Source organism: Lupinus angustifolius, unplaced genomic scaffold (assembly GCF_001865875.1).
Source record: "Lupinus angustifolius cultivar Tanjil unplaced genomic scaffold, LupAngTanjil_v1.0 Scaffold_50_63, whole genome shotgun sequence".
Taxonomy (NCBI): Eukaryota; Viridiplantae; Streptophyta; class Magnoliopsida; order Fabales; family Fabaceae; genus Lupinus; species Lupinus angustifolius.
This window is the reverse complement of record NW_017722391.1, coordinates 693-13401: the sequence shown is the minus strand read 5'-3', so window position 1 is coordinate 13401 and position 12709 is coordinate 693. Positions and strand designations below refer to the sequence as shown.

General features: G+C 32.4%; 2 protein-coding genes across 2 annotated transcripts; both read left to right on the top strand.

Moving 5' to 3' along the window:
• Positions 1-4127: 4127 nt before the first annotated feature.
• LOC109338967 (strigolactone esterase RMS3) lies at positions 4128-5616 on the top strand. Its single transcript, XM_019576318.1, has 2 exons — positions 4128-4598; positions 4907-5616. Exons 1-2 carry the CDS (start codon positions 4228-4230, stop codon positions 5334-5336), a joined length of 801 nt encoding a protein of 266 aa, XP_019431863.1. The 5' UTR covers positions 4128-4227; the 3' UTR covers positions 5337-5616.
• Positions 5617-8267: 2651 nt separating this feature from the next.
• On the top strand, positions 8268-9347 carry LOC109338966. Its single transcript, XM_019576317.1, has 5 exons — positions 8268-8426; positions 8538-8678; positions 8770-8802; positions 8895-8996; positions 9137-9347. The coding sequence occupies exons 1-5, from the start codon at positions 8307-8309 to the stop codon at positions 9320-9322; spliced, it is 582 nt and encodes a 193-aa protein (XP_019431862.1). The 5' UTR covers positions 8268-8306; the 3' UTR covers positions 9323-9347.
• Positions 9348-12709: the final 3362 nt, after the last annotated feature.

The following is a 12709-nucleotide window of genomic DNA, read 5'->3' as shown; positions in this document are numbered from 1 at the left end:
CTTATTTATTTCTATCATCATGGTTGTAACATGGTTAAGACTAAACTCTAATTATATAATAAATATAAAACTCTACTTTAGCATTTTTATTTTTGGAAAAATTTGATGTTCATTCATATATAAGCTAACAATATTATAACTTCTTTATTTGCAGCAAAATCATTTGGAAGACAATTTGCCGCATACAGTATAGATGGGAATGAATCAAGATTTCCTATTTTGGATTATGATTATATTTTGTTAAACAGTAATGGATATAACTGTATATGACATGACTAGTAGTGTAGTGGTTTGTGGAGTGATGCTTGCCACTTTCAAGAACATAAGTCTGTATTTTGGTTCACCAAATTTAGAGTAACAAATACTCATGTTTTAAATTAATTAATGTTATGAATATCCATTAGAGTAGTTGAGGATTGTATATAAGGTGTAGCAAATGCAACAATTATCTATTTCCAAAATGGACATAGGACTAAAGAAAATGGTTTTCTTGCCTATGTAGACAATGACAACGATTTTCAAACTAATGCCTTTATACAATGTGGCAACAGTTTTAAAACCGTTGCCTATAAATACAATGACCACGGTTTTGTACTTTCCTTTTACAACACGGTTTTTAACTGTTGCCTTTGACATTGCACATAAACCGTTGTCTATTTAAATATTAGACAACGGTTTTAAAAAGGTGTTGTCAAAAGTCAAAAAACTATGGCCTAAACAAAAGGCAACGCCTCAGACTACCACAGTTAAAAAACCGTTGTCTTTGGCAACGAGAATGGTTTTTTGACCTTTGGCCACGGTTTTCAGCCGTTGACATAGGTCAAAAATGTTGTAGTGATATTTTGAGAGATTTTGTTGAAATATTTCTAAATATAAAAGATAAAAAATTATTGAGAAATAGAAATATTGTATGTGTTTTTAAATTATGACAAATCTATATCTATATATATATATATATAGATAGATATCTATGTATGTGTTTATTCGTTTGACACATCTAGACTTAAATATTGTATAAAGTTAAAAGTCGACATTAAAATTTTAAGAACAATACTTTTAATTAATAGTCCGAATACATCAATTATCTTCGTAGATAACTTAAAATATATCATAACTACTAAAAGCATAACATGATAATATATTAGAGTCATGACTCACCAGAACATTTGAACATCCAAGAAATTTCTCAATTAGATTTCTCCTTTTGTATTAGTACCACAAATGGAAACTTTAGAGCACTTATCTCTCCTTGTCTTCGGGGTCACAATAAATATGTCAATTTGGATTAGGGCCCTATAACCAAAAGCTTGTCCACTTGCTTTTGGATAGCTTACAATTTAGATGCTCTCTTAATTATGCATTATATAAAGTTCATATTCCATGTTATGGATCAATCAGCTAACAAGTCAAAAATAATATTTTGTTTTAACTTTATTTCATTAAAATAATATATTTTATCCATATGTATAGATATAAGTGGAATGAGATAGGAGAAGATACAAAGTTAGGACAGGTGATCCAAAACCTTCACTCTTACACGTTTATTTTAAACAAATTATATTATCTCGTACATCTATGAAAGAAAAAACAAGAAAACAAAAAGTGAGTGCTGTATGAAAAGAAACTCGAAACTCTTTCCCGAAACTGAAAAAAATAAACATGTTGCACGCTGTCTTTGATGATGACATAGATATTATCTACTCCGTTTGTCCTTCTTTTATCCGATACATATTCTAACACAATTTTTTGCCATACACATTATTACTCTATCATAAATTCCTATTAAAAATTAAATATGTAGCACTTAAACAAAGAACTTGTTCATCATTTCCATGTCATATTTTATATGTTAAAACTATAGAACTTTTTATTTATAACATAATTAACACAAGTTATTTGTTATTTGTTTTCTTTTCTTCAATACTTATCAACCTGGCAATTTTTCATTTCAGGAATTCTGGATCAATTTGCTGGTAATTGGATATATAGTTTGGAAATAGAGCTCTTACTATAGGTAGATAAAGTGGAAGAAAAGAGGAGATCATGTTTTTATGCAATCTCCTTTTTTATTAAACATAAATAGTAAAGATAATTAAGTTAATCCATTATATATTCTAGCTAGTGGATAGTGGCTTTGTGTAGCATATAGCCAGAATGAGAGAGCTAGAGAGATAGTGAAAAAGCTGGGTACATCTTTGTCAAAGATAGTGAAATCTTTCTGAGCACAAAGAAAAAAGCACAAGCTTGTCTATTATATATTCGTTCTTATTTTTCATGATTGAAAGAATTATGTTTTCTGTGGCCATTGGATAGTAACTGTTTTCAGAAACAAGAAAAGAAATAATGGACCAGGAAGCATAGGAGTATATTATTAATATCTAATAGCTTAAGGGTTCTTTTTTTTAAGGCTACTTCCGTTGAATCAAGTTCCACTACACTACTCTTTTCACCCAGTTTTAATTAATATAACGTGCATGAAGATTCTTTCTTGAAAGGGCTATACGCCTATACCCAACTACAGAGAATTATACCAATTACTTTATGTGGATCTTATAAAAAAAGATTGTGGTAAAAAAGAGGGATATTTTTTTTTACTTTAATCAACATATATCTACTTTCATTTTCTTCTCGTCATCATCAGCGTCACCATTTGTTTATGCAAGTGCTTCAATGGTCACATTTCATATGGTTCAATTAATAGCATGCTTGGTTTTAATGGGCGCGTTCAATGTATTATAACTTGTTAGGTATGTATTTTAGGTGTAAACAAATTACACCTAAACACATGCATGTTGGCTATATATGGCATGTGTGTAGGTATAATTTGCTTACCCAATATTTGACCAGTGTTAAAACAAATTATAGAAGCAACTTACCCATTTTTTTCATAATCATACCTATACACATGCATGTTGGCTATTTTTAATTTAACATATCATTCTTGAAAAATGAAGCTAATTTATCTTTGCTTTTATCCGTTTGAATTTTTTGTCACTATTTACTTTTCTTGTATTGTTTATTAGTTCCTTCTTCTTTTTCTCCTCCTGGGGGTGTTGGTGACTGATTATGCTTATGGGATAGTCTTATCAAGAATAATTTTGTACTTTCTTATTTGGACTTTTGCTCAGTTAAATACATATAGAAAACCCATCGCTTATCTACTTAAAGTATGTTTCTATCATCCTTATTTGTTAACAACCATTTTTAATTAATCACTAAAGCATATATGCATCTAACGGCAACAAAATAGTTAATATCTTCTTGCGAATCCTTTTACCTGCACCCTCCAATCCACTTGAATAAAAAAAATTAAAAATTTAACATTAGTTACTACTTATAATATGTGACATTGTGACATATTACATATGTAGAAGAACATAACTCCTTCCTCAAAAAATCACTGTTTTCTTTCTCCTATATTCTTTTTTACTTTTATCTCAGTCCACTCATTTAACTCATTCAATATAGGAAAAAACTAATTAACCTTTCTCTTGTAGATTCCATATTTTTCAAAATGTATTTTTTTGGGTTAGTTAGAAATTTGTTTCACGCATACCCACTTTTCAACATGAGTTTAAGAAATCAATAAATAAGGTTGAAAAGTTAATATAGACTAAACCGACTCCTCAAATAATAAAAAGTACAAATTTTAGTAAACATGAATAGGATCCAATTACAAAAGTGTAATTAATTTTCTTCAATATTTATATAGAAAAGTAATATAGTTGAGATGAATTAATCCATTATCTTCAATATTTATATAGAAAAGTAATATAGTTGAGATGAATTAATCCATTTTCAACCCATAGAGGTGAGTGAGACTCTAGAGAGGACAATTAGATTGAAATGTAGAGAAAAATAAAAAAAACAATGACATTTTAGACCGGAGTCTGGCTTCCACAGTTATACAGCTCTTAGATACGATGGCAAGTGGTAAGGGATAAGGATCACATGTTTTAAAAGTGTTTTATTTCCTATCTGTCTCAAACCAATCATATACTAATATTAATATGTAGATAAAATAAAAAATTTAAAAGCGAAAAATAATAAAATTACACTCTAATTGATTTGAGACATGAACAGAAACATTGGAACATATGACATATTCTAGTTATAAATACCATCTAAAGAGACAAGAACATTGAAGTCCAAGAAAATCACACCTAAAACTATTGAAACCCCAAAATTCCAACCGTTAACTAAACTTTCTAAGATTCCCCCACCAACATGGGCACTTCAATCCTAGAAGCACTCAATGTCCGCGTTGAAGGTTCCGGCAACCACTACCTCGTCTTCTCTCACGGCTTCGGCACCGACCAATCCGCGTGGCAGCGCGTCCTCCCTTACTTCACCCCTCGCTACAGCGTCATTCTCTACGATCTTGTCTGCGCCGGTAGCGTAAACCCCGATTACTTCGATTACCGCCGCTATACAACACTCGACGCTTACGTCGACGATCTCCTCAATATCCTGGACTCCCTCCATGTTACTACATGTGCTTACGTTGGCCACTCTATCTCCGCCATGATTGGAATGCTTGCCTCAATTCGCCGCCCTAACCTCTTCTCTAAACTCATCCTCATCGGTGCTTCCCCTAGGTAACAACTCATAAATTGTTCTCCATTGTTGAATTATAATAATTGACATAAATATTCTCCCTATGTCACACTTAAATTTAATATATAAGCATTCAATTCTACCTTTGTTTACTGTGGGGAATAAGTCTGAAACTTATTATCTCTGCATTGCATGGATTATTTCTCGTGGTTTTGGGATAAAATTTTAACCTGATAAGTTAAATTCAAACTTTTTTTGGTTGTCATCGGTTGAAAAGTTTAACTCTTTATTTCGGGAATAATTTAAATATGGTGACTGGTGGTAGAGAATTTAACGGTTTGAATTTTAGATTTTTGAACGACAAGGATTATCATGGAGGATTCGAGCAAGGGGATTTTGAGCAGGTATTTTCAGCAATGAAAGCAAACTATGAAGCATGGGTCAACGGTTTCGCACCGTTGGCTGTTGGCGCCGATGTTCCAACTGCAGTTAGAGAATTCTCAAGAACTTTATTCAACATGAGGCCAGACATATCGCTGTTCGTGTCGCGAACTGTTTTCAACAGCGATTTGAGAGGAATCTTAGGTTTGGTTAAAGTGCCGTGTGTAATTATGCAAGCGGCGAGGGATTGTTCTGTTCCGGCGGCGGTGGCAACATACATGGAGGAGCATCTCGGTGGCCGAAGCACCGTGTTGTGGCTCGATTCGGAAGGGCACCTTCCTCATTTGAGTGCTCCTTCTTATTTGGCTAACCAGCTTGATATAGCTCTTTTATCATAGGAGCAAGCGCGTGGGATTGGCGGCGCGTGGGATTGGCGGCGCGTGGATTTAGCTCTTATTGTAGTTGTTAAATCTAGTAGCCGAAGAAAAATATCTAGTGGAGTATAGGGTCTAGAAAGGAAAAAGGAGACTAAAAGAAAGGCTTGAAATGTGGACACCTGGCGAATAACGTGTGGAAGTTTGTTTCTTTAACATTTTGTTTCGGATAGAATTTACTTTGTTTTTTAGTGTTGTAATTATTTTCTACTCTATGTCTAGTTTTACTTGTTACTTTTTTTTAGGTTGAGTACAAGTTTGAGGCTTCGGTATGATAGTCTACATTTTTTTTGAAAGGTTTCAATGAATTAAACTAATAAGTTCTGGACCCTTAACTTTAATATAATTAAATATTCCCTTTATGTAAGAGTTATTGGTTTCAATGTATGGTAAATCTCATAGGTCTAGATTTTAAATTGAAAACTTCATATAAAGTTCTATAAGATGAATTTGGCTGTAAAAAACCTACTTGAGAAATGAGTAATAGAGTTATGAATAAAAATGTGTTATTATGTTATTTTGATTAATTAATATTTATATTTCCTAATATTGAAATGAATCTTAGAAATGTTTTGAAATATCCTTATATATCTCCCTTTATCAGTTCCGAGAGTCATTTAAATTGATTTCCTACAACTTTTTTTCAAAAGTCTGAATTGTCATTCTAGATAAATTAGAGTTATTGTCTTTTTCAAAAAGGGATAATTCGTTTCTAGATAAATTAGAGTTATTGTCATTTTATTAGTATAAATAAAATTTGAAAAAAGTCGCTAAATTATCCTATTTCATTTTATCAGTAAAAGGGGGAGCTACATTTCTCCACCACTAAAAATTAATTTATTTGCATTAAGTTTCTCCATAGCTCCTTGGTTTGTCATTGAGTCATAAATTGATTCCCAAAAAACCTTTTACCAAAAGCCTAGGTTGTCATTCTAGAGAAATGGGAGTTGTTGTCCTTTTGAAAAAGTGATGATTCATTTGGAGAAAGATTGTTATTTCACCTTTCTTTATAAAAAGAAATAAAATGTGAAGGAAGTCCTAAATTATAATATTTCATTTTTTTTATTGTTGGATAAGGAATCAATCACTTTCAGTCTATGTATATATTCCTTTTAATAAATATTATTTCCAAGAATCAAACCTTGATCTTTTGGTCATCTAAGAGATCTAATAAGGTTTTATACTATTAGACCAACACTTGTTGATTATCTTATTTCATCTTATTGGCAAAAGCAGTGTTATATACATTTCTCCATGACTCCAAAATAGTTTATGAACGCAGATAGTATAAAGATTTATATACATACATTTCATCATTTGTCATACATTGTATTATTTTTTTGAAAAGTCGAAAATAATTAAATAACAATGGTGGATGATATAATAATAGTGTATAAAACTCATACACTGTTATTGTATATATCATTTTCTCATTATTTATTTGCATTAAAGTTCTACATTGCTCTTTGGTTTTTCATTAAATCATAAATCAATACATTTAATGCATTTTCAAACTTTTTCTTCTTGCTTTTATAATTGGAAGGCCCAAAGGATCAATTATAATGGGCTTGCTCGCATCAGGGTAATGGCATGGAAGGCCCATAACCCTACATTCCTCTTCTATTTATCACAAGGATCAATGTAAGGAAAGAAAATAAAAGAAAAGGGGGAGAGAGAATGAAGTAGAAAGTGGTAGAGAGAGAAAGTTTAAGATACCAATCAACCCAAGTGTTAGGTGGGAAAAACAAAGAGGAAGCAAGCTTGCCATTGAACCGAAATTAATCTTCATACACTCATTCTCAACCCAATTGTACAATTCGTGATTGTTTAAGGTGGGGAATTTTTTTAATTTTGTTTTAATTTCATTCTTTATTTATTTTATAGATAAGGTTTGATAGGTTTTCATTTTAGTTTTCTAGATTTCAAATACCAAAAAAAACAGATCTAAGTGTCTAGGGTTTTATTATTCAAACCCATATAAATAATGATGCGTTAGGGTGATGTGATCAATAGTAATAATTGACATAGGACGCAATTGAAAGATATTGATATACATATTTTAGATTGTTTAGGGTTTTATATTAAATCGATAATTTTGATTGATTTTTGCGACAAATATATAAAATTATAATATAATTTTGTAAGACCATTCAACGAATTTTTAAAATATAGACAATAGAGAAATTATATTGGACATCTACGACGAGTAGGCAAAAAAAAAGGTACAAGTTTTTAATAATATTAATTTTATATTTATAAAAAATATGTCAAATATTTTAATATAGATTTGAATGATGAAAAATTATTCTAATGAATTGTTTTTAACAATATATTAAAAATAAATAAAATATTTGGAATATTTATTGTTTTCAGGGAAAAAGTAGAAAATGCTCCATTTGAGAAGGAGTGCTAAAACAAATATTTTAAGAGAATTGGATCAATATATACATTATCATTTATGCTAAGTTATTCAATACTTTCAATTAAAAAAAATATTGCCACTTTGATAGATCGTAAAAGATAACGTTAGCCACACATGGTGAGAATTTTGTAATAAAAAATGGATTAGATTCAAATCCAACAGGCCAATACAACTAAGGTTCTAAAAGTTTTAAAATATTTCACTATTTGATGAAAAAATTCATTTATAGTTTTCTATACTTAAAATGGATACATCCCAAAACAATTATAATTAAGTAATGTCTTAGGAAGGTGTACATGTATGGTATCTTGTTTTTTCATTCAATAATAAATATTAATATCGGAAAATTAATAAGACATGTATTTTCATATACAAAAGGTTTGGTGCATGAACATATAAGAAATACTTAATCATCTTCTTTATAAATTTATGGCAACTATTTCCATCCAATATCACAAAGAACAAACCTCAGCTCATAACTCTCTTAATCTTGTATTCTCTCTTATTGAAGCATGTCAGCTGGGAAATCTACTGAGATATTTCAATTCACACAACAAACAGAAGTTGTGCCTGATTCTCAAACTCCAGATCTCAACACTAGACTAGAAAGAATTTTCCATTCAATGATCTCTGTAAGTAATTTATTTCAACCATTTCTGATACCAATCTTGAATTTATAGTTCAATTCTATTAGTTTTATAAGTATGTCAAATATTTCATTGCCCTACTTGTATTTATTTTAGAGTGCAATATCCAAAATAAAAGTTTCACAACCATCAGAAACCCCAAGAATAGAGAATACTTCTACACAAGGGTCAGAGGATGTTCCTATGATGATAGATGAATCAGTAGAACTTGATTCAAATGTTGTTATCCCAGACCCTGTAAGTACATGATTGCCATTAAAGTAAACTCTACATGCAATTTATATTGATGCACTCTGAACATATCTTACATATTTGTAATAATTTATAGGTTGAAGACAACAATGTTGCTACCATGGATCCAGTAAGTATATTATAATTTCTCATTTTTAAAACTATACATACAATACAATAGGATTCAATCTTATAATAAAATATGATGATGAACATTTTCAGACTATGTATAAGAAACGCACACGGAGAACGAGCACTGTGCTTCACGTACAAAGTATTTCGTTTGAGCATCCTTCTATTGTTGACAATATTGACATGGACAAGGTAGCTTCAAGCATTAAAATTTATTTAGATTCTTTAAAACATAGATTAATATTGATTTGTTATATGCTTTTACGTGCACATGTGAAATATAGTACAGTCTAAATAATCATATAATCTTACTTGTTCATCAATTATTGCAGCTAACCTCAGTTAATGAAGCGAAGAACCCCATGTTTGCTCCTGTGCGTAAGCTTTCCTATAGAGAAAGGCTGAAGGGATGGATTGTTGAATTTACTGAGCGTGAAAAAACTAAGATAAAGGAAAAGGTAAGGATTGTTTCTTTTGAAGATAAGCTACCTTATAAACCAAGAGAGCGCATTATTTAATTCAATAATACATGTACGATGGTACTATTTTTTATATGCAAATAATTTCATTAAGTTAAAAGGGTGTGAGAGTGATAGACACTGGTATCTATAGAACTAGGAATTTAAGAAGAAGATTAAGAGAAAAGCCCCTAACTCAGAATCAAATCGATTCTGATAGGGTTCTAAGTATCTTTATTGAATTTAGACTAGAATAGAAGTAGGATTACAAGATTGCTCACTCAAGGATCCCTGGATCCTTGTGTACCTCACTGATTCCTGAATCAGTTAAGTTCTAAACTCCAAAAACTACCCTCTCCCTAACTAACTCTGCTATTTATAGCAGTTAGTTATCTAACTGATTCTAACTACCCAAGGGTAGAAAGGGAAAGTTGGTTATTCTATCCAAACTCTCCTCTTTCCCCTTTTATACACGTTTTTAATAAGTGGCTTAGTATTGGCCTTATCAGTACCCATGAGAAATAACATAGGAGTTATAACAATTGAATAGGCTCTCTCACCTCGAATGCAAAGGTTGAACTTATGAATTTGTAGAGTGTTAAGGGAACTTTTTCTAAATTTGAATTACCCAACTTCATTAAATAACTGCACCTTTTGTATTTAAATACTGATATCAAATCATTCATCTATGTCAAGAGTTCGATTCTTAGGAGCGACACTTGTTGCGAAGGACCACCACACACCCCGAAAGGGTTTAGTTCCTTACCTATGGGGTGAGGGGACAAAAATATCATTTATCTATGAAAAAGCATTAACGTGGGTACATTGTCAATTACTTTGTAGCTAGGCTATAGCTAACAAAATTTGCATTGCATATTTAATGTCTTTTTTCAAGTTCATCATATTATTAAAAGACTGAAGTTCCCATGACAAGATACATGTCACACTCTTTCAACTTTGCGTAACATTGAGTAGAACTCATGAACATCACATTAATCTTAGAACAAAACCGGTTTTCAAATCAACAATCCTGCAAATATGTCTGAATTATCAAGAATTTAAAAAACTTAGAATTTGTGAAATGTTGTGGGAAATGAAAGTAGGAAAAGAATCTGCATAACAATTTTGAAGTTTCACGGGTCACACACAGACATGAGAATGAGTGACAAGGAAACAAGAAGACAAGCTGATGAAATAAAACAGAAGAATTAGCTACCACTTAGGTTAAACCTGATAATCTGGGTTGGAACAAATACAAAGAATCCGATGCCTTGTTGTTTGAGGTTTATCTGTCACTATTGATAACTTTTGGCCAACCATTTGATTTGCTAATGTGCTCTTCCCAACATTTGGCTTGCCAAGTAAAGCCACATATCCTGCATTACATTTTGACACATTAACATTTTGACACAAACAGAACAAAAATCTTGAATTATACATCTTTAGTAGTTAGCAAATAGCAAGATAAAATCAAATTGAAACCTCTGAATCCTAATTCCCCTTTAAAAACCTGAAACCAAAAATTAAGAAATTCTAGGTATGAAATGTACCTATTAGATATGAAATTCTAGGTAAGAGCAACAAAAATAAGGAGAAATTACACTGAAATCCCTTGAAATTTGACTTTATTAAGCATGACATGTCTTTTGTTCCAAAAATTAACGAACTTCCCCAAAGTGTGATAACACTCACCTCTTGAAGTTGATGCTATAATTACACTTAACCCCTTAGAGTCCATCTTATCATTATACTTTACTTTCCTGACAATATAAACATAAACCTCAAGGGAAGTTGATGCAATTTCTGAAATAAGAAAGGTGTCTAGTGTAACTAAGCCAAATGTGGAGTTCAAAGTAAATTTCCTTTAAACTTACTATCAAAAGTTCAAATTAACCGTTGCATTTGCCTAGATAAAGCATCAGCAGCAGAATTTTCATTCCCTGGTTTATACTGAATCTCAAAATCCAACCCTACAATTTAATAGCCCATTTGAACTGTTCATCAGTAAATAATTTCTGCTCAGACAAGAATTTCAAGCTCCTTTGGTCAGTCCTGATAATGAAATGCCTCCCTAGCAAATAGTGCCTCCACTTCTGAATAGCTTGAACTAGGGCCATGAGCTCCCTCTCATATACTGACTTCTGTTGAGCCTTCACAGATAACCCTTTGCTCCAAAAAGCTAGAGGTCTTCCCTCTTGCATTAGGACAGCCCCTAGACCCATACTAGAAGCATCAGTTTCTATTATAAACTGCTTACTGAAATTAGGTACAGCTAACAAGGGAACCTGTATCAAAGCAGTTTTTAAATTTTCAAAAGCAGAAGTTGTGTCTTGAGTCCATAGAAAAGAGTCTTTTTTAAGAAGATCAGTGAGAGGCTTGGCTAGCTTGCCATAGTTCTGAAAAAACCTTCTGTAGTACCCAGTGAGACCTAAGAATCCTCTCAATCCCTTGAGATTAGTTGGTTGAGGCCAAGTCTTCACAGCATCTATTTTAGAGGTATCAGCAGCCACCCCTCCCTCAGAAATGATGTGGCCCAAATACTCAATACTCCTCTGCCCAAAACTGCACTTCTTCAAATTAGCCTTAAGGCTATTAGATCCCAAAACAGATAGAATTACCTCTAGGTGATGAACATGAGCCTCCAAATCAGGGCTGTATATAAGGATGTCATCAAAAAAAACCAGAGTGAATTTCCTGAGGTATGGCTTCAAGACATCATTCATAAGGGATTGGAAAGTTGAGGGTGCATTAGTCAACCCAAATGGCATGACCATGAACTCATAATGACCCTCATGGGTCCTAAAAGCAGTTTTGTTGATATCCTCTGTTTTCATCCTGATCTGGTGATAGCCTGATTTCAAATCCAGCTTAGAAAATACCCTAGCCTCCCCTAATTCATCCAACAATTCTTCAATGAGGGGTATAGGGAATTTATTGGGGATAGTAATTCTGTTTCTTCCTTTATCAACCTCTCTTCTAGAATAACCATATTGCAACAATATCCCTTCTCCTTCTTTGAGTAGCACTTGCATGAATGCCCCTAAAGACAATTCTGTTTTGGTTAGGGCAGGGTCTCCCACAATGCTAACAACTGAATCACCCTTCTTCAAGGTCAAACTCATCCTACCAAAATCTGCCCTCACCTCCCCCAAACTAGCCAACCACTCCAAGCCCAGCACTACATCTACTCCCTTCAAAGCAAAAAGGTAGAAATCCTGAGTTACCTCAATTTGGGGTAAGCATAACAATAGTTGAGAACACCTTCCCCTACAAGATATTTGATGCCCATCACCAACTTCCACTAGGTAGGCTTTAGTATCTTCCCTCTCCAATTGTAACTGATCCACCAGCTCCTTTGAAATAAAGTTGTGGGATGCTCCACAATCAATCATGACCACTACTGGAGTACCACATAAATTCCCCTTGATCTTCCAAGATTTAGCTGTA